Source organism: Gobio gobio, assembly GCF_949357685.1.
Source record: "Gobio gobio genome assembly, chromosome: 18".
Taxonomy (NCBI): domain Eukaryota; kingdom Metazoa; phylum Chordata; class Actinopteri; order Cypriniformes; family Gobionidae; genus Gobio; species Gobio gobio.
In genome coordinates, this window is record NC_137111.1 from 38,301,591 (window position 1) to 38,328,696 (window position 27,106).

At 39.1% G+C, this 27,106-nt stretch overlaps 1 protein-coding gene across 2 annotated transcripts; it reads right to left on the minus strand.

Annotated features, from left to right (window-relative positions):
- Window positions 1-299: 299 nt before the first annotated feature.
- On the minus strand, window positions 300-26,804 carry ccar1 (cell division cycle and apoptosis regulator 1). Of its 2 annotated transcripts, none has more exons than XM_079842490.1 (26): window positions 26,753-26,804; window positions 25,510-25,670; window positions 25,057-25,229; window positions 23,544-23,681; window positions 21,139-21,171; window positions 20,845-21,041; window positions 18,782-18,908; window positions 18,554-18,667; window positions 16,785-16,977; window positions 16,557-16,698; window positions 15,791-15,946; window positions 14,762-14,987; window positions 14,556-14,669; window positions 13,213-13,379; window positions 12,285-12,495; window positions 11,184-11,267; window positions 10,548-10,736; window positions 10,271-10,462; window positions 9,630-9,848; window positions 9,100-9,235; window positions 8,877-8,965; window positions 8,648-8,794; window positions 6,504-6,627; window positions 6,211-6,396; window positions 1,512-1,717; window positions 300-1,423 (listed from the first exon to the last, which is right to left on the minus strand). In XM_079842490.1, the coding sequence occupies exons 2-26, from the start codon at window positions 25,622-25,624 to the stop codon at window positions 1,367-1,369; spliced, it is 3,735 nt and encodes a 1,244-aa protein (XP_079698616.1). In that variant the 5' UTR covers window positions 25,625-25,670; window positions 26,753-26,804; the 3' UTR covers window positions 300-1,366. The 2 variants fall into 2 exon arrangements, with proteins under 2 accessions (XP_079698616.1, XP_079698615.1); XM_079842489.1 differs by having other exon boundaries at window positions 9,543-9,848.
- Between the last annotated feature and the right edge of the window lie 302 nt (window positions 26,805-27,106).

Below are 27,106 nucleotides of genomic sequence, written 5' to 3' on the forward strand. Positions count from 1 at the left end.
CCATTTATTTGTTTAAAAACATATTTATCGATCACGTTTGTCATGGAAACAATGAAAAGGAATCTAAAAGCAGCTCCTTGTGGATCCTAATAAAATCCTAATTGCAGTTTCATTGCAATAAAGTCTGTGACGAGAAGTTTAGTTGTTTATTAAACCCATTCCTTGTAGTTTTCCCTCATAAAAAGTGCATGCCCTCCAGTCCAGATAAAACAAATGTTGCCATCTACTGGGGAAAAATGGCATTGCAAAGTTCCCAAAACCCATGTAAATCCAAAACAAATGGAGAAATTGAACGGAGTGAAATGTTAAAATCAAGCACTATTTATTTTCATTCAGCGGGACAACCATAGAGTACATCCAGAATAGAAAAATAATATGCACTTGGTTGCTTTGGGCTCATTTCCACTCAGCAGAAACCACCCACTGCAATCATTCTGCTCCTTAGTGGGCCAACAACAGGAAAAACATAAAAAACTCAAGAATTCACTGCCTTCCAAACAATTCCAGGATAACACACTACTGTAAAAACACACAGTATCCGACTCGCACTATTCTGACACATTACAATCACTCTGATATGAAGTACCCAGGACTCGACCTCAGTCAGTGCATCTTTAACAGGGTAACTGCCTTGGTTTTGTTTGCAACAACAAAGAACGTGGCCCCATTCACACAAAGCTACCCTGGTAGGATTACACCGATATCACGGAACAAAGCATCAAGATCAAATAAGTCTGAAAGATTATTATTCAGGAATTAAGATGATATGCATGCGCTAATTTAGATGCATGCGCAGACGTGACCAAAACAAACGAAAGAAATATTCAACAAAACATATTTATCGATCACCGTTTGCCATGGAAACAATGAAAAGGAATCGAAAAGCAGCTCCTTGTGGATCCTAATAAAATCCTAATTGCAGTTTGATTTAAACATAAATAACACTTTTATTGCTAAATAAACTCTGCTAATAATTCATGTACTGGCACAAGTCATGTATTATTTCAAGAAGGAAATATTGCGATAAAGCAATGTTAAAATTACTAGCAACTGTTGGAAAAAGGCCAAAAAGCTTAAGTGGATTAACAAGTAAACAAAAACTTTTACATAATTCAAACACATTACTTAACATGAGCTTGTGAAATGTAATTGTTTGATTCGGATCAAATTAACTTGTCAAAGTAGTATTTTTAAACATAGAATTATGAGGAAAAGGAGAGTTCACCTCCACTGTCATTAAAACTTTTTACACAGAAACCAACAACAAACAAAAAAATCTAAATTAAATTAGCTTTAATATCGTGTTAGTTAAGCTTATTTACATTTTCGAAGCGAGATCAGATGTGGATGAGCTGGAGAGGAAAGTTCAGTCATCTGAGCCATTAGCTTGAGTTTTTTGGTCACCGTCTTCTGAAGGGTCACCCTGCATCAAAACAAAATGTGTTATTTATTTAAAAATAGTATACAGTACAGTTTCAACAGTCCTGCTCTCAGCAAATAAGGGTTCGTACGTTTGATAAAACTCCCTGTATCTCCTTCATGATGGTGTCGAGGTTGGACACTGTGCTGTGGAGCTGTTGTTCATAGCTGCCTTTCTGCTGGTCTGAGGCTCTCAGGTTGTTCTCCGTCTCTCTGAGATTGTTCTTCACTTCGTCCAGCTCCCTCTGAAGGCTGCGGTTAGCCGTTTCGATCTCTGACATGTGCTTTGAATCCTCCTCTACAAAACAAAAGTTTCGATTAGCACATTTAATGGTATTGAGGTTACAAAAAAGTATTGTCTATCAGTTTATGGAATTCAATTATAGCTGTATAATTTCCACCAAATGTTCTTTTTGTAAAGAAAAAAAAAAGTCTCAGTCGGATGGAAACCTTGTATCTCCAAAAACAATACAGGAACAACATTTTTTGAATTAAAATAACAGTGTGTTGTCGAAGTTTACATTGTGGCTTTATATATGGTCAGACACTTGCATGTGTCATTATATTATTAACATTTGACCAAAAATCCATGTGGATTCCAGAGAATTTCAGACATGCGTGTTCTGTCCGTCATTAGAATGGCTGCATCTGAGGTAGAAAGTGCATCTTATTACGTTTTCCTCAACTTCCATGCTATGTTTTTTCCCATAATTTGGCCAAAATATAATGTTATTAAAGATAAAGTGCTACGAACAGGCAATTTAAGACTAAGGGCCAGATTTACTAAACAGGGCAAATTAGCATGGGAGCGCAATTCCAAAAAAGCACAGAAGGGAGTGGAAAGTTCAGCGCATGATCTACTGACAACACGCACATTAAAGAATAGACGCAGCCGGATCATTTCCATAATGACCATGCAATCTACCAAGAGCAGTGCGAATTAGCGTCTGGTTTAAGAAATGCTTTTTTGGGCGTTAAATAATGGTGCCGATTAGGGATGCAACAATACAGTTAGTCCACGGTTCAATACATACCTCGGTTTTTGGTTCGGTTCGGTTCTGATGGCTTGTCACATCAGTTTTTTGCTATTCTATTCTTAAGCGACAGGAACAGCAAGAGGTTAAGGAGAAAAAATACTATTTTTTTATTGCAATACTCTTTCTTTACTTAAAAGAATTGAAAAACCTTACTTAAACTTAAAACTTTACTTAAAAAAAAAAACTATTGTACACATTCCTAGTGTATTGTATAATATAAAATAAATATATATTAAGATTTACACTGACAACTCAGAGCAGCACAGCAGCATTTAAGTATGAAATTGAATGAATAAATGTAAAAATACATAGACACTACATAGACTTCACTATAAAATATACATTGATTCTTAGCTACTGTACTAGTTTTTCAGTCAAGAGCAGTGAGTGATTTTCTTTGTCTTTTGTTGTTGTACTAACATTAAAGGGATAGTTCACTCAAAAATGAAAATTCTGTCATCGAGAAATGAATACAGGTTTTGAACAACATTAGAGTGAGTAAATAATTACATAATTTTAGAGGACCGTGTTCACTGGCTGTGCTGCTGTCAATTTAAGACCTGCGTGCATCTAATATACAGACACACCGATTTTACTTTCACTCTAGACATAACCGACTGTGTTATGTTCAAAATATATAACCGACTTACTTTATGTTAAATCACCTTGCATGACTGCAATAAAGTCAGCCGCAAAAAGAACCCTGTCCACGCCTTTTCAGTGCTAATTTTTCACTCTGTGTCTTTAGTAAATCCTGACAGTAGGACACCAAGAGAGGGTTTGCGCTGGCATAAAGGGCCCGAAGACTCTCTTCTTCACTCGTCCAATACACAAAACATTAGCCTTTAAAGGGGTCATAGAATGACATTTTTGTACAAGTTAATATGATTCTTTAGTGTCTAAATGAAAAGTTTGTAATATACTTTAATTAAAAATTCTCATTAGTATTGTAAGAAAACACTCAATTTACCTGGTCAAAACCAACTCAGTTTTCAGCAAGTCATTTCAGTGTATGTGACTTTAAATGATAATGAGCTTTGCTCACCCCGCCCCCTCTGCTCTGTGGGGCGTTCGGTTCTACCCGACACAACACCACAACACACGTGGAGTGTTGCCTTGACAACATTTGAGGGTATATTTTCGAGAAATAATGGCAGCGGGAGTCTCTGAAGACACATCTAAGCAACCTTATCAATTTGAACCGGAGTCGGACCAGGAACAGATGACGAACCCATCGAAGTTCGAACAGGACGTTTCTGAATGGTTGGTTAACGTCATGTCACTTTGATCTATCTTTGTACTGGCAGAGTAGCGTAGTTGCTATGTGTTTACTGATGTGTTAGTTCATTGACAGATTGATGTTATGTTATAAGATTTTTTTTTTTTTACATTACTTCTTAATCAGTAACAGACACCGTTATAAACCATGTACAAAAGTAAGCTTAGTGTAGTGTTACCACGTTAACTTTATGACCCGAGTACACAGTTTGTAATAACAAACATAACGCGTTGTTCATTATAAACGTGGGATTATGAATTATATTGAGAACGTCATAACGTTACACAGAAAGCATGCCGTAATGTAACTTACCCTGTAAACTTTAGCCTCATTCATCGTGAAGCGTGCAAGCGATTTGCAAAGATTAATATAAAGGTTAATAAAACGTTACACTCACACATCTTCGATCTTCCTGAGGTGCAGCAGGAACACGATCCTTTTTTCAAGAGCAGCTTATTAGCAAAACCTGCTTTATACTGACCCTCGTTTATAAAGCAGTCTGCTGAGAAATGATTGCGCAAACATTGACGTTGATCGGGGGGAATATTCCCTTCTAAAACAAAACTCAGCACTGCAGCCACTGGGTCTTCAGCAGTTCGGATTTAGGAACATCAAAATTACTGCTGTGTTCGTTATTACACCCAACAACACAACACCACAATCGCTTAGACGCCATTCTGCTCCAGAGTATCAACAATGGCGGACTGATGACCGCTCGCTCAGGGCGGGTGGGTCTGTGTTGAAACGCTGCTGTCAATCAACAATCTTAGGAGGGGCATACACCGTGTAACGTCACACGGTCAGACGGCTCGATTTGAGACAGGGGAAAATATATAAGGAGATTAAAAAAAAACACTGGATGTATTTTTATCATTATAGGATGGTTGTGTACAGGCACTGCCAACACACATTTCCGTATAATCAACTTGTAAAAGTGCATGTACCATTCTATGACCCCTTTAATATACAGTGTTGGGTAAAGTTGCTTTTAAAAGTAATGTGTTACAATATTGTGTTACTCCCTAAAAAAAGTAACTACTTTTGCGCTACTTTTTCCTCGCATGGGCTGGGCTTGCTTGTATATTTATTAATAAATATAAAAATGAATACGTCTCAGGCTGAAGGAAATTCACGCGTCTAGTACAGAAGAGGGTATTCGCACAGTTGACATTGGTTAATAAAGTGAGCTTACATACATAAAGTATATTTGTGTTATTTAACACATTTAATTATTGCAGGTTTGTGTAATAATCTAAGTTTGCATTTCACTGTTTTTATTCATTTTGAGGAATACTGAATCTGTTTTTGTCCAGGTGAGATGAGTAAATGCATGTTCACATACTCTAGAACTACAATAACACCTCTACTTCTGTCCCCATGTTGAGAGAACTCAAGAGTAGTGTCAGTCAATAAATGGGAAAAGAAAGAAACCTGCATTACTCATTTAAAAAAAAGTAACTTGGATAGTTTATTGAAAATTTGAAATTAATGCATTACTTTGTCACTTGAAAAAATAAATTTGATTACGTAACTTGTGTTACTTGTAATGTGTTACCCCAAACACTGTTTATATAGTGTTTATTGAGTAAAGAAAAGAGTGTGTGTGTGTGTGTGTGTGTGTAAGTGTGTGTGTGTGTGTGTGTGTGTGTGTGTGTGTGTGTGTGTGTGTGTGTGTGTGTGTGTGTAAACAACCAGTTCTTTATTTACCCTTTGTGACGTCTGTGCATGTGTGCAGTTGGTGTGTGTGTTTTAGGAGCCGTCTGGAGGGGCTGAGATATGAATATATAAATATGGCTGAGACTGTTGTGTTGTTTGGCCGTGTCTCCGGCATGAAGGTCGATAGTCTGTGCCATGCTGAGTGTCCTGCCCATCCCGGACACATTTCTTTGTTTATGTTTGTTTCTCTTGCGTTAAAATAAATGTTTTGTTAAGAATTGACGCGTCTGGTCTCCTTTTTGTTGCAGCCTGAGAGCCAGCTGTAACACCCTTGCAATGCAAACAAGCAGAGATGGTCGAAATTTGTGCGGCACGATAGAAGCGGGTGGAGTTATGAGAATTTATCGACAGTTTGAGGATCCAATGGAGTTATGAGGTTTAAATCACAAGCTCTTTTTAATACTTTTCATTGGTTAAATATTTGAAAAACTCAGACAGATGTAAAGGGTGACCAATAGTAATGATTTATGTTATAAAAATCATTAATCAATTCTTTAATATAAATATACGAGGATACAAGGTTTCCGCCCGACAGCAACAAAATAATTTTAGTGGAATTTGTTTTTGAAAGAAAAACGAATTTAAAGAAAATATAAACAACAATGCTAAAAATAAAAATGCATTTCGGGCCAGAAGAAGAAACTCCTTATTGTTGAGCTCTGCTGATATTGACTAAGGCTCAGCAACCCAAATCAACACCTTTTCATAACAATGAGACATACTTGTTCACACACAATGAAAACGAAGTGAGATTGTTACCCATTTTAATGTCCTGCTGCATGAGCTTCTGCTCAATTTCCTCTCGGGTTTTCTCACTCTTCTCCAGCTTCTGCATCATGCTTCCCACGTCCACTATGGCTCCCTTGTAGTCGATCAGGCTCCCTGACTCGCCACTCTGCTCTGATTCCCGCTTGATCTTCTGACCGGGCAGCAAGATTTGGTTACCTGTGGGCACACACAGAGGGGTTCAGTCCACTGTAGCATAAAATATATGTGCTCTACTAGTGTTACAAATATGCTTGTCAGTTCCAGCCATCATCCTCTTTGCACACCTAAAAGGTTGTCTATTTGAGCATCAGAGGTCAACGTGGGGCTAGGTTCGTCCTTAGGCCTGTCCGTCAGCTTGCGATAATGGCAGGACTCTTTAACCATTGGTTTGTTTAACAATTTCTTCACCTGAAAAAGCATATAAACAAGATACAGTATGTTAGTCTCTAACTAGCTAATCTTGCAACTAATAAAATGAAGGTAACACATTGTGCCAAATATATCCACTTTACAATAAGGTTTTAATGTTAACTAGTTAACATTAACAATACCTCTATAGAATTTATTCATCTTAGCTAATATTAATATCAACATTTACTAATAGATTTTTAAGATCAAAAGTTGTATTTAACATTAATACACTGTGAACTAACATGAACCTGAATATTTTAAAGTAAAATTAACAAAGATTAATAAATTAACTAACAATGAGCAAAGTTATAAAATAATTACTGTTATTAATATTAGTATTAACAAAATTATTATGATTAAAATATGTTTAAACTATTTATTTTTTATTATAAACGAATATAATTGTTACACTGAATATGAAAATAATAATACTGGAAAAAAATAATAGTAAAAATAGTGTAGTAGTAATAATAATTAATATTATTACAACATATAACATTAAAAGTATTCATAAAAATAATTATGGCCCCACACAGGCTTTCCTGTAGCTCAAACAGTAGAGCATGGCGCTAGCAACGCCAAGGTCATGGGTTCGATTCCCAGGGAAAGCAAGAACTGACCAAATGTAAAATGTGTGCCTTGAATGCAATGTAAGTCGCTTTGGATAAAAGCGTCTGCCAAATGCATAAATGTAAATGTAAATGTTTATATTAGGTGGCCTTAACTACTATGTACTTACATAAAAAAATAAGTACATTGTACTTACTGTGTTCAAATTGTATTGCAAAACACCTTTGCTGATATTGAGGTGGGATACGGATAGAGTTAGGGACAGGTGTGGTGGGATGGGTAAGTTTAAGGGTAGGGTTTGGTGTAAGGGAAGTGCGAACTACGTAATTACAAATGTAACTACAGAAATTAATTACAGACGTAAAATTATGCAGGTATTTTGAAATGTAAATACAAATGTAAAAACATGTATGTACACAATAAGTGCATTGTATCAAATGATTAATTAAAATGTTAGTACATAGTAGTTAAGGCCAACTAATATAAAGTGGGTCCATAATGATTGTAATTATTAAATGTTGTCATCTTGCCTATTCAATTATATTAATAATAATAAAGCAGTTAAAATAAAGACAATGATAATAACAACAATAATAATTATTATAACCTTCATTATATTATATTTATTATTAATGAATTAAAAAATCTAAAAGAAGACTGCTGTTAATACAAGCAATGCAGATAAGATATGCATGGAATTTGAAAAATTCTGTGATTTTCCAATAAAAATAAATAAAAAAATTAAAAAACACACACACACACACACACACACACACACACACACACACACACACACACACACACACACACACACACACACACACACACACACACACACACACACACACACACACACACACACACACACACACACACACACACACACACACACACACACACACACACACACACACACACACACACACACACACACACACACACACACACACACACACACACACACACAGGTGCGCTATCCTTCTGGGGACTCACCATAGGCGTAATGGTTTTTATACCGTACAAACCGTATTTTCTATCCCCTTACACTGCCCCTGCCCCTAAACCTAACCCTCACAGGAGACATTCTGCATTTTTACATTTTCATAAAAACTCATTCTGAATGATTTATAAGCTTTTGTGCCCGTGGGGACCTCAATTTAGGTCCCCACGGTGACACGAGTCCCCATGAGTCTGTCTACAGTCAGGTTGAAGTCCCCACCAGGCTAGAAAAACATGTACACACACACACACACACTTCCTTTTTTTCCCATAGAAATAAATGAGCAAGTTAAGCAGATTAAGCAATATATAAGCATTATAATTATTCAATAACTGGAACTTTCCAAAGTATCAAAACTTGGAACTGGAACTTTTCAAACTTTCCAAAGTCCCACCTCAAACCTTCCCAAGTAAGAATTAAATGTGAAATACTGCACAGCAGCAGCACCTGAGCTCTGGAGAGATGCAAGCCCAGTGTGTACATGATCTCCTCCAAGTCCTTCTCCTGCAGGTAGCCGCAGTGACTCTGGTCGAAGTACACAAAGGCCATCAAAAGATCCTTGTTAAACGTCACCATCTGCTTTTTCTTCTCATCCTACAGACAGATCAAAACATTAAAGCATACCACTACTATTAGAAATATTTTGTAAAAGGAGATCTGTTGTTGACTCAATCACTTTATCTTTAGACGATCTCTCTTTGGATTTCCGGTCATCCCGACGATCATCTCTTCTGTCCCTGCCGTTGGAGTCTTCGTCATCTTTATCTGAGGAGCACAAAGGATTAGTTTAGCATATTAATAATTCACTTAGATTTTGCGTCATTTTAAAATAGATCCATGGAATTCACGATCAAGTGTGTTTGTGGATGCATTTGATTTTGAAACGGTGTGACCTTTACCATCGTCGTCATAGTCATCTGCTTCTTCTGCCTCCAAGGGGTCATATTCATCAGCGTTGTTGTTGCTGCTGCCATCTTCGTTATCATCATCATCTTTGGATTCTTCTCTCTTAATACCCCTCTCTTTTTCCTCATCCTTTACCCGGGAGACACAAATTGAAGGGCTTACTGTTGTGTTCATATAAAAAAGTTCATTTGAACAAATCACAACGGCAGAGCATTTAAGGGACATCTGAATGAAATCACAGAATCAATCCAAACAGGATCCACACAACTGACAAATCTGTGAATTTGTTCCACATCTTTTCCAGTTGTTCATGATGCCAAATAATTTTTATGAAAAATCTAGCCAATGAAAGAACGTTTGTAGCCAAGCGTAACTACAATAACTGATCAATATTCACTACAAAAATGATTACTTTTTTAAAATTTCAATTATTTACATGACTCTTCCAGGAAACAGCTTTAAGATTTCCAGATATTTCCAAGTTTTTCATGTTTGTAGGAACTCTTCTGAAGAATTTCCCCACCTTCCTCTTCTCATCCTCCTCTCTCATTCTCTTTGTGACCGGCTCTCCATTTTCTTCGTCCTTCTCCTTCTTTACGTCCCTCCGTTCTGCCTCTTTTTTAGCTTTCTCTTTTTTATCTTTTCTTTCATCCTTGCCTGGAAGAGAAGCGAATGCTTTGTAGATCCTGTAGCCAAAGTCTCGTTGAAGCATCTCGTTGAACAGTTCAGCAAACAAAGACACCTGAAACAGATGCCAAAAACAGAGTTATTTTACTATCATTGAGATTCTACTATAATTTGATTCTAAATAATTTCATATTTTCATTGTTTTATTTAATATTTTAATAATTTTGCTGGGTGTTTTTGTCATGTTTACTAGATTTTTTGTCTTAGTTATTTTAGTACATCAAGTTAAACTAAAAGCAATGAAGAATGTTGCCTTGGGAGCGGTTTCTTTTATTTCAAGCAACATTTTTTTGTTTGTTTTAGTTTTGGATGAATCTTTTCTGAAGGTTACGTGCCTCCTTTCACTGATTTACAAAAGTATAGCTGAAAGCAGAATATTGTAATTATATCATGGGAAGTCAAGCGAGATGTCCTAAAACCTTTTTGTAAAATTATTATTAAATTATTAATATGCAGCAACGTTGCATTAATCCTCACCTCAAAGGAGTGCTCTTTATTATCCTCCAGTCTGTAGTCCAACAGCACACTTAAGGACATGATGCTGCAGTCAAATTTGCCATTCTTGGCAGCCCAGTTGGGGTGGACGATAATGGTGGGCTCGTCTGGCAAAACATAACGTCTCTCCCTGCGCTGGCGTTCTTGCTCCTCCTGTCGTTTTCGCTCCTCTTCCTGAAAATAAATATTTTTCCGTGTTTGCATGCGTTTGATTTAGACAGGCTCTCAATAAGGGCAGGATCCTCTGGTCTTCTCTCACCTCTCGGTCATCCTCCAGTCTGCAGGACTCATCCTCCTCCACGATAGGAGGTTCAGGTTTCTCAGGCTCCTTGGACTCTTCCACCTGCTCCTCCACCTTCAGCTGTTTGGTGAGGCGAGCGATCAGCTGTGACTTCAGCCCTTTAGAGCTCAGTGTACGGCTCTCCAATTCCTTACGCAAGTCATTGACCTGTGTGCAAGTTATGTTTCATCATCCCTTTAAACATTCCATGATATCATATCAAATTTTCATGCTTTAATCAATTACACTACCATTCAACGTTTTTTTTATGTTTTCTTTTATATTCACCAATTTTTGAAAAATAAAAAATACAGTAATATTTAATAAAACTGTTTTCTATTTGAAAGATTACATTTAAATTTGAAAAAACACCAGACATTACACCAGTCTTTAAATTTCACATTTTTGTCCAATTCGTTTTGCAGGACTGTGACTAAACGAAAAGCTATTGGTTATTTTTTAAAAGGACAAGCCTTTCTACCTCAATTTAGAAAGATTATTTTTTGAGTCTATAAAGGACATAAAGACCCTTTATAGAGAATACAGATGTACAAGATTGAAAAGACGATAAAAAGTTTGGTCTGTAGCAGATAAGCCGCTTGTGGGAATTCTCACCTTCATGGATTTCGGATCAAGCTTCGTCCAGTGAGTTGGCGTAGTGACTTCTTTTGAATCATCTTCGTCCTTATCCTCCTCCTCCTATGCACGTTGTGTGAACGAGAGAGGAAGAGAGAAAAGAAAACAGCGTGTTAACACACTACTCTTGGACTCCAAAGGAGTTTTCTGAAACAAAAGTTGATCCGTGCAAGAAGCAAGGTCACAACTGTCACTCATTGTCTCCTCCTACTGAGCTCATGATTGGGTAAAAAAAAAATTTCCACTGCTAGGAAGCTCTATAGCTTTCAGAAACAGATCCATATCCCACTCATCAGCCAATCAATGCCAGTTCTGTGGAATACAAAAAGATAAATCAATGACAGTGGGTTTAAGAGATGGACATGGGACAGATGCACTCAGGGGTCTCCAAACCCTACGTCTACGTTAATTGCTGTTTTTTTGGGCCCACATATACTCTTTTTAGCTTGTTTTCTTAAACACCTAACCAGAACTGTCCTCGGGTAAACAATCTCCCTGGAAAAATCACATCCACAAAGGGTCTAGACACAGTCCAATCAGAGAAAAGTGTAAATAAAATTAAAAGAGAGACAGACAAGTGACAGAACTCAGAGAGTTCGGCAGATATCGAATTTCGAACAGGAAACAAAACAATCTAAAAAACACACAAACATCATAAACACAACTGGCTCTCCAGATTCCAGCATTCATTTCTCAATTGTTCTCATTGGTTCATGCATCAAATTTTCAAATCAGATTTGCTGTTGGAAGTTTGTTGGAAATTTAGAGTCGTCTCAATCAGACCATCAATCGTGTAATTGGCAGAGCTGGAATCTGTTTTACCAGTTGATGCAGGTGTCATTAAGTAGGATCTAAGCTCTTCCGCTGTGTGTGAGACTGCGTGACAGAGGGGAGAGCAGGAGGAAATGGGGTGGAAGGTCAGGGATGAGACAGGGATGAGAGGAAGGGATGGTAAAAGTGGGATCTGTATGATGCCTGTGATACTTGTCTGTTTCTTTCTGTGTTTTCTGACTGTTTTGTTTGTCTATTCCTGTGCCTGTGAGAAGCGGAAATGAGAAGAGAGGGATTAGCGTTCAGTGCCTGTTCTCCATCAGCCTCCTTCCGTTCAGCCAAGAGTTTCTCTGCCAGCTGCTCCTTGAGTCCACGGGACAGCCCCTCCCACTCTGAGCGGGTAGGAAGACAATGCCAAACATCCGGGAGAAATAAAACCACTGTCTCCACATGTGCGGGGACTGTCCGCCCTTTGTGAGTCTCCTCAGGGCGGTGATAGCGTATCTCTGCAAAACGATACCTGTCGCAAAGGAAGAAGCGCGTTGGAAAGAAACATTCTGTGAGACATCACCCATTTCCCCCAACACACACACGCACACACAGAAAGCTGCGATCCCCTCGACCCCCCAAATGAGACGCATATGAAAATACAGTCTGCGGAACTCCACGGGGGGTTTCTCAGGATGAACGGCAGCCACGCATCAGGGAGGTCGACAGACAATATCGACAGCTAAACAAAAACTACAATGACCCCTTCCCCTTTGCGCCAGGCCCCTCCCATCGGCACCCGTGAATCTGAACCGGTTGCTCGTAAAAGATAGCTTATGAACCCCCGGGGGTGTGAGAGAAGGACAGATTCAGACACAGTGAAAGCAAGTTAAATATGTAAGATATTTAACACAAGGCAAAGGTCAGAGAGAACAGAAAGTAACGATGGCGGCGGCGACTCCTCTGGCTCTGCTCTCGGAGCAAAAGAATCAATGCATTCACCACATATATAGATATAGAGGCAGGACTGCCACACACATTAGCAAAAACAAAACAAAACTTGAGAAAATCAAATTAAAAAAAATTATGAACACAAAAGCATCGAACATATCAGGAGATACACTGCTGTATCAAAACCATGCAGCGTGTCACAGACTTTTGGATGTTGTCTGCTGGGCCTTTTTTTTTCATATTAAAGATGCACACATGGAGATGCGTCGGCACAAATCGAGAAAGGAGCTGTACTTACCACTGGGTACATAAACTCAGATCAATGCCTGTCAGAGCCTTACAACAACGAATGGCTGTCTTTATAAGGACCGAGGCATTGTTTTCCGGGTCGGCCCCGTCCAATGAGGGAGACCAGTGACCGCCGATGGCCATGGCCTCGTCCTTGCCCCGCATCCCCACCAGGAACTGAAAACAGAGGAGTTCAATTGGGTTACGCAAAACTGATGCCGAGCGCTCTGAAGGCGGCGCATGTGCCGACACAGGGAGAGACAACATCAGATGAGCTTATTCCACACAGCAAAGCATTCAGCAATGGAATAGGACAGAGACATCACAGTCAGCTCCCCAACACTGTTAGAAACACCCAACATCAAACACAGGAGTGGACATCTTTCAGTGTCCAGGGGAACAAGAAAACGAGTTTAAATGATATTTAATAGATTGCAAAAGCAGGATTCAGGAAGTAAAAATCTCATTCAACATTTGATAACTAACATGAGCTCAGAGGTCAGTAAATTATGGTATACAATCTACCGTTTAAAAATCTGGGGTCAGTAAATGAATGATTTTATTCAGCCAGGTTGACAGTAAAGACATTTATGTTACAAAAGATTTCCATTTCAAATAAATGCTGTTCTTTTGAACCCTAAAAAAAAATGTATCATGGTTTCTGAAATATTACAGCTCAATTCTTATCAACATTGATAATATGGTAATAAGAAATGTTTCTTAAAACAGCAAATCAGCATATAACGCTGCGTTCACACCAAACGAGAATAGAGCGTCTGGCGCGAGTGATTTCAATGTTAAGTCAATGGAAAGGCACGTTGACGCGCGTCAGGAGGTCCCACGGTGCGGTAGGCGCGTTTCGCGCGAAGGACGCAAATTCGCCTCATTCGCGCGTCCAGTTTGCGCGAATGGCGCGAATTGGACGCGAAATGAGCGTCTTGCGCGATACGCGCGTTACACGTGAATGGTGCTTTTGTGCATTCACGCGTGTGAAGCGAATTCGCGTCTGACGCCCGAGTTTAAAAATTTGAACTTTGGCGTCAATTCGTGCCGCGTTAACCAATCAGGAGCCTGCTTGCTGCTGTCACGTGGTAAAGTGACGTGTATGAGAAACCCTCCACAGATACAGACATATAAACCCAGAGTGATTCAATTACATCATTTGCAGGATAAAAAAAAAAAGAAGTTACAGTCCCCGACACTGTAATGATGTCCATCTCTGTGAAATACTACAGTGTAAATGTAAAAGAATTTACATTAAATAGCACATAAGTTAGTGATTACATAATGCAAGCTGACTACACAAACCTAGTTAGTTTGTTGCAGTTAGTAGTATAATTCAGAGAGCTGTACCTTGATGAGGCGGGCAGGGTGCTGGAAGGAGTCTCTCAGCTCTGCCGGATCTTCTGCCAGAGCACAAGACTTATGGTACAGCTCATCTAGACTAGGGTTGGCCAGCAGCATCACCTATAACATCAATATTAATCATGACTGTCAAAAATCACTGAATCAAACCTGGAAAAAAGTATTAAATTATTAAGTAAAAGATGAGGCATTACCTTTGCACTGTAGGTGTGATTGGCATCAGGTGGGTCCAGCACGGCTGTGTTCTTCACAAGAGAGTCCACCTCTTTATGCATGATGTGAAAGTTACAGTAGTTTCCAAAGTTGAAAGGTCGTGTTAAGGGGAAGGCGTCCACCCAGGTAAACACAGCATCAAAAAAGTCACTGGGAATGTAGAGGCTCTGATACCTACGCCGTAGCTCCATGACGTCACAGTTGTAACTGCAGAGAACAGAAACAGGCAGTCATGTACCAAACATACACATTCATCTGAACAAATCATCTAACAAATTATGTAAAAAAAAAAAACATGTCACAATAAAGTAGTTAACTTCTAAAAGCATGTCTCAAGATTTCCACATTCAGTTTCATTCTGTTATGCTCTGAATGCAAGTTTAGCACCCATGCAGGGCACATAAAATTTTATTTATACTTTAAAATTTTTGCTGCTGTGCTAAAATTTAAAACATTCTAAATCTCTTTTCGCTATTACCACAAACAAGCTACATAGCTGCTTGAATTTGAGTGCTCTATATTTGGCGTTGATTGCTGTCATGTGAACATGCACTTTGGCCGGAACAACTTGAAATATATTATTATTGTAAACGTTTCATTAACTTGGGTAAGCTGTACAACAAATGAATTGTAATTGGCTGCTTTTTCTGCAGAAAGCTGATCTCTAGTGATGTGACAGATTTTTTATCGATCATTTGTTGGTAAGACCTGTCAAACCACATGATTTTTTTGTCAAAGAGCCAGGTTGCGACAGCCGTCTTATCTGTTGGATTATTGTCTTTGTACTACCTATACTGCATTACTGGTATTTGGTACACAAAATGACCTTTCTATATATTGTTGACATGTTGGTAACATTAATGTTGAATTATTTCCTGGACCTGTAGAGAAACAATTTCGTTCTCCCATGTCTGGACTGAACGTGAGTGAACAAAACAAAACAATAAACTGTATCTAATTAGCAACTCAAGATATCTGTCAAGATATTTAATCTAAAACAATGAACTTACCCATCGAGAGAGAATTTGGAGAACTGCACAGTATATCTTGGGACGACTCTGCGTGGCCGTCTTGGAGAACGTTCTCTGCGAGGAGACCGGTCTCTAGAACGTTTCCTTGTGGGTGAACGTTCTCTTGATCTTCTTCGCTCTCTGTCTCTTTCCCGACTACACAAAGAGAGGCAAAAAAAAGAATGAGCATGTAGAGCAAAAAGAAAAATTCTCAATACCCAATATTTTTTCTGGTTGCACCTCAGAAGCAATTCTAATCTCAGTAGGGATGTCACGGTGAGGACATTTTCACACCAGTAAATAAACTTGACAACACTGGTACTACCGATAATACCGGGCAGGTTGGGGGGTGGTGTTATTGAATTTGCAATCACGTGTACTCTGTATAGAGGATACACCAACTGGCGGTACTGACTTCACATTTTACAAGATTAGATATGCGTCAATGATTTTCAGGATCTGTTGTGCACCAAATGCTCCGCCATCATCTTGTCAGTCATCTCTCCTTACTCTCATCACGTGATCAGGGAAATCTAAATCCTGCTGAACTGTACTGTGCTGCGACTAGGGTTGGGTACCAAAACCCTGGGGTCTGAGCTGTTGATTGCAATATTCAGTGCATCACGTGATCAACTGCTAAATGTGCTTTTGTGCTTTGGCAGAGACAGGCACGTTCAGCGTCTATAATATAATCACTGCACAATGTAACATTGGTAACAGGCTACCGCAGAAGGCCTAACTCTCGGTTGTATATTTGAGCGCTAACCTGCGATCATCCTTCCTCAGGATGAGTTCTGGTCGGTCATTGCGGCTGGGGAAGCGGGGTGAGGGGTCCATGCGCCTCACTTGTTGTGGCTGAGGCATCATCCGCACCGGGGGCTGCAGCAAACCCCCTGAGAACACATTGTCTACACGTGGCAAAAAAGAGAGAAATGGGAGATCAGATTTGATTCGATAAAAGCGTGACTGAAAAAGGTTGAGGTCGTTGATGTACCTTTAGGGGGTGGCTGGGGAAGCAGTGGCTGTGGTGGGTTCTGCAGTAGTGGAGCCAGAGAGGCAGCTGAGAGCTGGGCCTGCAGAAGAGATGGAGGAGGTCCCTGGGCCGGGACGCTAAACGTGGTGGGAGGGGGTAGAGACTGCATCATGGTGGGACCTGGTTTCATCATGTTGGGGCCCGGCGGTTGGCTCTGAGAAGAGACAGGGCAAAAGAAATAGGTTTACTAGTATGTACAAAAATAAAGATTATAGTGCAGAAAAATCACAATATCATTTAATTAACTAGTTCTTGACTAGAGCTGGGCGATACAGTTAAATCTCTATTTTCCAACCTTGATATTTTGACCTCAAAAATCAAGTATTTAGCCTGAAATGTCTAAATGTCTTGTTTTCCCCCCTCAATTAAAGGAAGGTAGTAAATTTCAACCAAACTGACATTTTGTGGAAATTAATTACATTTATTAATTAATTAAATTAAATTAAATCAAATCAAATCGACTAGCTCTAGTACAGACAAAACATCAACATCTATAAAAACAAAAACATATTACTGTATATCAATTCATTAAAAAACATACAAATGTTTATGACAGCTTTCATCTAGGGCAGGGGTAGGGAACGTTGATCATGGAGAGTCACTGCCCTGCAGAGTTTAGCTCCAACCCTGAAAAAAACCCTCACCTGCCTGTAACTTTAGTAATCCTGAAGACCTTGATTAGCTTCAGGTGTGTTTGATTAGGGTTGGATCTAAACTCTGCAGGACAGTGGCTCTCCAGGATCAATGTTCCTTACCCCTGATCTAGGGGCTATAAAACAAGCCTTTAAATAAATAACATTAATCCGTCTCCAATACATAAAGTTTAGATAACCTGTTTTAAAGGATGGGAGGAAGATGCCTAAATGAGTAAGAAGCACTAAACCCAGTAAAAAGAAAATAAATAGTTAGAAATAGCTGGAGAGTGAGGAAGTAGAAGCACTGCTGTTACCATTTACCACTTTTGGCCCCTGTTGAAAGAAAAAAAATGTTTCTTTCAAGAGCAAATGCAAGGCAAGCATTCTGGGCATTTCAAAAGGGGTCCCAAAATTATTGTTAGTTACATAAAACAATACAGACAGCAGTCTGCATTTGCTTTATCATCATGCACCTGCTCAGTGTGACATTTGTGTCCAGGTATAGATGTCAAAAGTACAGGTAATACATTATGTTTAAAAAATTTAAAAATATCAGTAGTAATAATACCAGACTTTCTTTGTCCATCATTTTATAAAAATATGAAGAACATTTTTACAGTTTATTTGATAAATATTTGCACCCACATGCCACTATTTTTATTCTTAAGGTAATTAGTGTTGACCATTATAAAAAGGCAAAATTTCACTGGTATTTGTACAACTGATATTTTGGTATGAAACTCAGCATGACATTTAAGGGGGGGGGGACGCAAAAATTAACAAAAATAATAATTAGTCTGGGAAATTTAAAAAAATGCCACTAAAAAAAAAAACAGCATCTACTACAGCATCCCCCCCTGAATACAAAAATTGTTTGAGAGAAAAAGGTTTAATTACAAATCCAACACGCAAGCTGTGAGCTGTAATATAGGTAAGGGTGAAAAAGCAGCAACAGCGACGCATCTTGGGCGGAAGAAAAGAAACCCAACGACATGTGACTAAAGCCTGTTTGTGAAACAGGAGAGTGCAGGAGAGGATCAAGCAGAAGATAAAGGGGAGGAGGAGGGCAGAATGGGGATTTGGGGCATGGGTTACATTTTGTCTTGAATCCACCGCAGAATGCATGTCTGAGTAGCGTGGCATTCCTGCATCAGAGTAAAAGCTGGACAGCTGTGGGGAAACCTGAGGTAAGGGCTGAGGCGGCTGGTGCTACATGGAGATTGAGAACACAGGAATCAACAGCAGCATCATGACACTGTGGACACAGAACCATATTAGATTGTATCTGCCAGGGATCCATTCAGACCACGTGGGTTTGCTTACCGTTTGGTTGGGCAGCTGAGGTAAAGTCTGAATGCGCTGAGCATTCCATTTGAAAGGCATGTTGGGATTGTAGACTGCTTCCACCAGAACACGATCACCGACTTGGGGTGTTTTTCCCTTAACCGCACTACAAAAACACACACAGAAATTACACACCTGACCTTTAGGCGGCATTTACACTCACATCTGAGACACAGCGGAATTTATTGCACGCAAGTAGACACAAAAATCCGCAAGAGATCTAATTTTTCCGCATCCGTTCTGAGCCACTTCCAAAAGTGGTTTTAAATCAGATTGATCCAATATATAGACATCAGGGCCCGTATTTATCAAGCCTCTGAGAATTACTCACAAGAACACTGCTAAGAATTGACTAAAGTCAAAAAAAAATTCTTGGCTCAAAGCTGTGCATAAAAGTTAGTTATCTCATCTCAGTCATACTTTAAGTGAAGTGTAGGACTAAATCTTAAGTGTCAGTCTTAGAGATGATTTACTACACTTTGCTGTGCCACAAACAGGATTTTGGATGACGACATAGGCATGGACCAATCACTGAATAGATTTCCTTATTTAAGAATATTCTCAGATAAATTCACATTTAATGGTGGAATTAAGGGGAGTTTACATTCAACACACAATAAAGAATTTTCAAGAGAATTCATTATGATATTCACATTGAAAATGAAAGATAAACACATTTTCCACCATGTCTTACAAATTTTAAACCAATGTGCTGTTAACTGACCTGCCTATAGGCTAGATTTTTATGATATAATCCAAAAGAATACCGAATTGGTGAGAGGAAAAAGCGCTACTGCTTGCAGAATTATTCGAACAGTGGAATATTAATGATGAGGATGATGATGATGAAGATGATGAAAAAGATGATGCTTGCTCAGTCCAAACGATACCGTTTGATTAACCGCTCGTCGTCAAATATTTCCAAAAAAAATTTCCTTCCTCTCCTGAAAGATTTGCGCACATCTCTATCTCCTCAGTGCCATCCCAAGTCCCTACTGGCAACTCCTAACCACTTGAGAGACCTCTCGAGCCGTCTTAAATTACTGGGAGAGTAAAAGTGAATCTTAGCTTTAAGAAATTTGATAACTTGCGTTTACACTTAAGTTTGAAAGTAGGAGTACATTTCATGAATTCTTAGCACTTAAGACTAAAATGCCACTTTGAGAAGCTTGATAAATACGGGCCCTACGTCTAAACACATATCCGATTCCCCATGGAATTCCAAGCCATAGCATGGCGAGAGCGACACTTTTGCCCACAAAGATAGCTTTTTAATGTTGTATGAAGCAGACATATGCATGTATGCGCTTGCACTACTCACAGCTTTTTTTTATTGAGTTGGAAACGTTATATATAGGTTAGAAATGGCACACACACAGAAACATTCAGGAGCATAGAAACTGGTTTTCATCCTCTGCCCCGTGAATTCCGTAAATAAAACCGATTCGCTACTGAAACCTACACTACATTTCTCAGCAACGAGGTGATAAGCTGTTTTTGTATAACTCACATATTCACCATTGCATTGAGACGCTACTGATGCAGGTAATTCTCTCTCGTTAATTCATTCGAATTCTTTCAAATAAATCTTACTGTATTTACTTCAGAATACTTTATTTCACTTCAGAATTATCTAACGAACCAAAGATAAAATAAACGAAAATTACTATTAATGTTTTCCATTCTATATTCGTTCAGTCAAATTGGGCTGCAAACATACATAACACCTTTTAACTTATCCATCCTTATAAATAAATGATATAGCCAATATTAACCAAGGCCAATCAAAACCTGAGGGACAACCATGTTGCATAGTAACCGATCACCAACAGAATAATTTTGGACAGGAATTAATGTAAACACAGATATCAGATACCAAAATATCTTTCAAAATACCAAAATGTCGTGTCTAAAGTGAATGTAGACATCCAAAAAATTGGATATGGCCAAAAGTTCAGATCTGTGCATTAGGACTTGAAGTGTAAACACAGTCTGTAAAACACTGATTCACAACTCAAACCTGCACATTTACTATAAAGCACCTGAGCTGAAAGAAGACATCCTCGTCAACAAAGCCGAAAGTGTCGTGTAGCTTGCTGACAACCCCGGTGAAAACACGCTGCTTTTGAGGTTGGGTCTGCTGCTGGTGGCTGGAGCGGGGGGTCGGATAGGACACGGTTATCTGTGCCGTCTGTTGTGGGTTTGACAGGCTCAGGCTGGTGGGCAAGGCAACAGGGGGCTGCAAAACACACAGTGCACCACTGTTAGAACATGAACTCTTTGTATCTGGCAGTATAAGTGGTCTTTTCCAGAGAGATTCCAGAAACATGGTGTACCTGTGATAGCAGGGCTTGTTGGGGCTGTGGAAGCTGTCAGAAATTAAGAAAAATGAAAAGAACACATTACACAATCATAAGACACTAATTAAGTGGAATGAACAAATGTGGACTAACTAAATTTTAGAGTGAATACATTTTCTACATATTCACTCTAAATAGAAGCTCCAATAACTATACACACACACACTGGTCATTTAATTAGAATATCATCAAAACGTTGATTTATTTCACTTATTCCATTCAAAAAGTGAAACTTATGTATATTATATTCATTAATTACACACAGACTGATATATTTCAAATGTTTATTTCTTTTCATTTTGATGATTATAACTGACAACTAAGGAAAATCCCAAATTCAAAAATTAGAATATTACTTAAGACCAATACAAAGAAGGATTTTTAGAAATCTTGGCCAACTGAAAAGTATGAACATGAAAAGTATGAGCATGTACAGCACTCAATACTTAGTTGGGGCTCCTTTTGTCTGAATTACTGCAGCAATGCGGCGTGGCATGGAGTCGATCAGTCTGTGGCACTGCTCAGGTGTTATGAGAGCCCAGGTTGCTCTGATCGTGGCCTTCAGCTCTTTTGCATTGTTGGGTCTGGCATATCCCATCTTCCTCTTCACAATACCCCATAGATTTTCTATGGGATTAAGGTCAGGCAAGTTTGCTGGCCAATTAAGAAAAGGGATGCCATGGTCCTTAAACCAGGTACTGGTTGCTTTGACACTGTGTGCAGGTGCCAAGTCCTGTTGGAAATGAAATCTGCATCTCCATAAAGTTGGTCTGCAGCAGGAAGCATGAAGTGCTCTAAAACTTCCTGGTATATGGCTGCGTTGACCTTGGACCTCACAAAACACAGTGGACCAATACCAGCAGATGACATGGCACCCCAAACCATCCCTGACTGTGGAAACTTTACACTGGACCTCAAGCAACATGGATTGTGTGCCTCTCCTCTCTTCCTCCAGACTCTGGGACCCTGATTTCCAAAGAGAACATAACTTTGGACCACTCAGCAGCAGTCCAGTCCTTTTTGTCTTTAGCCCAGGTGAGACGCTTCTGATGCTGTCTGTTGTTCAAAAGTGGCTTGACACAAGGAATGCGACAGCTTAAACCCATGTCCTGCGTACGTCTGTGCGCAGTGGTTCTTGAAGCACTGACTCCAGCTGCAGTCCACTCTTTGTGAATCTCCTCCACATTTTTGAATGGGTTTTGTTTCACAATCCTCTCCAGGGTGCGGTTATCCCTATTGCTTGTACACTTTTTTCTACCACATCTTTTCCTTCCCTTCGCCTCTCTATTAATGTGCTTGGACACAGAGCTCTGTGTACAGCCAGCCTCTTTTGCAATGACCTGTTGTGTCTTGCCCTCCTTGTTCAAGGTGTCAATTGTCGTCTTTTGGACAACTGTCAAGTCAGCAGTCTTCCCCATGATTGTGTAGTCTACAGAACTAGACTGAGAGACCATTTAAAGGCCTTTGCAGGTGTTTTGAGTTAATTAGCTGATTAGAGTGTGGCACCAGGTGTCTTCAATATCGAACCTTTTCACAATATTCAAATTTTTATACTGATACTGAATTTGGGATTTAGTTGTCAGTTATAATCATCTAAATTAAAAGAAATAAACATTTGAAATATATCAATCTGTGTGTAATGAATGAATATAATATACAAGTTTCACTTTTTGAATGGAATTAGTGAAATAAATCAACTTTTTGATGATATTCTAATTAAATGACCAGCACCTGTATAATGTGTATTTATTATATATATATATATATATATATATATGCTGCAAAACCTCTTTTCATGATTATTTGAACAGCATTTATGATGTCAAAAAAAAAAGATTTTCATTTCAAATAAATGTCTTCACTGTCACTTTTGACCATTTAATGCATTCTTGCTGAATAAAAGGTCAGCTTCCTGACCCCATCAGCTTTTTTAAAACCACAATTAAATGAAGGCAGAACAGATTAGAAAAATATTGAATTGAAAAGTACATGGTATTTGGATTCACAATCAGAACCGACCACATCTACCAAGAGTGAGACAGGAAGTGAGTCCTGAGAACTAAATAATGCAGACAGGCACTCATGCACTGCAGCCCTTTTTCGAGTAACCGCTCTGCTGACTGCAGACCTTTTAGTTCTTCTGTCATGGTGTATACAAATCACGTACCTGACAGGCACTTTTATCCAAAGAGACTTACAGTGCATTCAAGCAAATGCAATTTACCAGTACATAAATTCAATGGGAATCAAATCCATGACCTTCTGATCTCAAAATGAACAATGCTGACCATCTTAGTGATACAACTAGGGCATCAACTAGCTTTAGAAAAGCTAAGAGGTGATGTGAAAGAGGAGGTGTGGATGAGAGTGTGCATATGTACCTGATGTGGGACGTTGTAAAGGGTTTGTTGAGGTGGAGGTTGTGGTGGGGGGCCTTGAGGTGGCTGCTGCTGCTGTTGCTGCTGCTGCTGCTGCTGCTGCTGCTGCTGATACTGCTGCAGGGCTGAATTGATCTGCGACTAAAATAAAACACACCAGTGACTCAAGACTGCTCATTGCAGGCTGGGGGAAGGGCTCAGGTTACAGCGCTCTAACACTGAGCATGCTAGAAATGCAGATGAGTACAATTCAGAATGAAGCACTTTATTGCAATGAATGGAATGAGATCATGTTAGGTTTAGGTGCCACTGTGCAGTGTTATGTACACAGAATTTGCTGTATAAGTACTAGTATTTTTTGAAAATAAACTATACTGTCAGTATTGTTGCTTTAAATTGTAGTATGCTATTCTGTTGTCACATTTTTAGTTGTCACATAATTCTTGGCAATCCAATCAAAAAATGAGTAAAAAAAATTTTTTTAATTGCTTCAAGTTAATTAATCAAATACAACTATTTTTTAGAAAATAATAACACTAGCTATTATTCCACAGTGAATACTTTAAAGTGCCCCAAATATGGATTTTTGAAAATTACCTTTCATGTAGTGTGTAACATAGCTCTAAGTTAATGAAAGCATCCTGCAAAGTTTTAAATCTGAAAGTGCACCATATATAGAGTTATTGTTTTTGAAACGAATCGCAAGCCATTTTGTTGTGACGTCAAGACGAAACATTAGTTTCAATATTGCCGTCCACTAACATCCTCCTCAAGGTCCGGGTTGAATAACTACTTCTTTCGATGTTTCATCATCGTTTAGGACTCGCGCTGGGATTGATGTAAAATCTACGTCATCGTTACGGTCTTTACAGCGCTCAATCGCTGAGCTTTTTTACGAAGCCTCCGGAGCTTAAGTTATGGTAAAGGGTGTTTGTTTCCGAAATACGTGCTGTATGCGGTAGACCAATCACAACAGACTGGGCCATCTGACCAATCAGAGCAGAGCAGTCTCGGAGAAAGGAGGGATTTAGAGAGACTGATTCATCCGTTGAGTTGTTTGAGAATCAGTGAACATTTTGATGTGCTGTGCAATGTACATTATGAGAAAATGAAACTGAAATGAAAATGTTTTTTGACCTTTGATGCATGTAAACCTGTTGTTGGAGACCTCCAAAACTAAATTAAGAATTAAAATAGCATAATAGGGGCGCTTTAAACAGTAGTATGCTACTTTGTTGTCACATTTTGTGTAAAATTGTGTTTTGCTTTTTATGAATACGTTAAAAGCCGCTTTAATTGCTTCCAGTTCATTCATTCCACTGGAAATGACACGGTGTGCTGCACATTCTGCTGATTGTTATCTTGTGGAAATCTGGGATCATTTGCATACTGTTCACAGTATACATAGTACATACTGCAGAATTAGTAAGTCTAGCATGTTAGTATGCTATTCCAAACATAGCCAAAAGCGTTATTGTGCAATTACTCCAGTGGTGGATCACAGTCAGGACCTCACCTGCTGTAATGCAGCGGCAGCGGCTGCAGCGGCCTGCTGCTGGAGCGCTGCGGTCTGCTGCGACAGCTGGTAGTTGGCAGCTGACTGTGAGTTGAGGGAGGCTGCGGCTAAAGCCGACTGCTGACTGTACATTGGAGACGCTCCCAAGAGGGACGGCTGCTGTACTCCTAAAGCTATTGGAGAAACGTGTGATATTGTAAGTACATTGTAACTGCTATCAACAACATTCAAACAAGCACAAGCAAACTTTGACCTGCCAATGTAAACCAAACAAGAACATCTTGAGCTTTGATCATCACAATTAGAGAGCTAAAGCAACAAAAGCAAGAGAGGAAACTATCTTTATTCATGCATGTTTAGACTAACAATTAAGTCATTTGTATTGAATGTAAAGTAGTGCCAATAATTTAATTCAAAGTATTTGTGTTTATGCAAGTAGTTATGATGACTTACAGTGTAAACTGTTCAGGTCTAGGGACTGGGAGTGGGAGTGGCCAGGTTGTGATACCGCTGTTGCGGCAAACTGGGCCGCCCATGGAGGGTTCTTCTGCCCCCCGAACTGGGCCATGGAGACCTGCTCACGTTTTATGCTGGACCAGGTGGCAGATTATTTCCTGTGTGGAAGGTATTCAAACTACTAAAATTGCAAGCTCAGAACATTACAAGAATAAAACTGAATGGACAGGAACTAAAATACAGTAGTTGTTTCAGGGGCTGCCTGCCAAAACAACACTTCTGATTACCACAAGACACAAAATCAATGCTTATTGATCGTTGTAACTTCAAATGCTCACATTGCCCAAGACAAGAATCGAAGGGCCCTCATTTATAAGCTATATGATATTTTAAATTGTACCATTGCTGTAAAGATTCTTGTTTTTAACCTTTCTGAAACAGAAACTATGGTTGTCCATAGATTAAAATAATCAAGTTTACGATTATTCTCATGCTTTTTTTAAATAGTTAACATGTTTAGTTTATTGTTAAGAAGACTAAAAACTAAATTATATGTAACAAAAGCAGCTGTAGTAGATCTGTATAATTTACTGACCACTGAGAGGTGTGTTTGCAAGATTGTTAATTGACTTTAGACACTCACATGCTGTCTAATAGTTGGAGAGCTTTCTAGATTTCGAAACACAGCCAATGCCATCTGTCAGCCCCAGAACACCAGCAGACTGTTTACAACCTCTTCCTGCTTTAAAACTCAGTCTTAGTCCAGATCCAGCAGTGAATAAGACACATTCATGTCCTCGTGACTATGGTTTGAACACTCAAACAGTCACTTTTGCCCAATCTTTTATCTGCACTAGCTTAGCACACCAACGTAATCTCAATGCAAGCTAAGCTAACGGAGCAACACAACAACACTGTCGAAACAATGTAAAACCCCGTATTATCAACCTCAAGCACTATGAAGTGTATTAAGTCAAACTAAGCAGCAGTCTAAGTGGTGGAGAGTAAGTCACAACTGTGCTGGCTGCAGTGTTTTGTTTTTCAGCAGTAATATCTGATTCGGGCCCACGCATGAACACACTGTCTAGTTTTCTGTCCGTGCTCTTTCTAGTCTCGTTTACACCTCAGAAGTGTATACGGTCTACGCAGCATAACACAGTGCATGACAAAGCATTAATAATATAACAGAACTTCAGTTGATATATAAGCATGCAAGCGAGCTGTTATTGTTTCTGCTTACCCTTCGTCCTCTCTCATTCACTGGTTAAGACGTTTGGATGTAGCGCATGCGCAGATCGTTTGAAGTACATCACCAGTGCAACACTGATCCAGGGTCGGATGACAATAGACAAAAACAACTTGACAGTGGCGCACACTGACGCGAAATCAAATAACACATAACACACACAAATAAAAAGCAACACGCACGCACATACTACATAATAATACTTATTATTTTTGCATCGTTTTACTTCGAATCATATTTTCTCCTCTCAAATAATACACGAGTCATTATGTGAAATTCAAAAAAAATAGTTGTCAGCGTTTTAGACAAGATGGAGCTTAGACTGTTTAGACTGCTTTCAGAAATGTA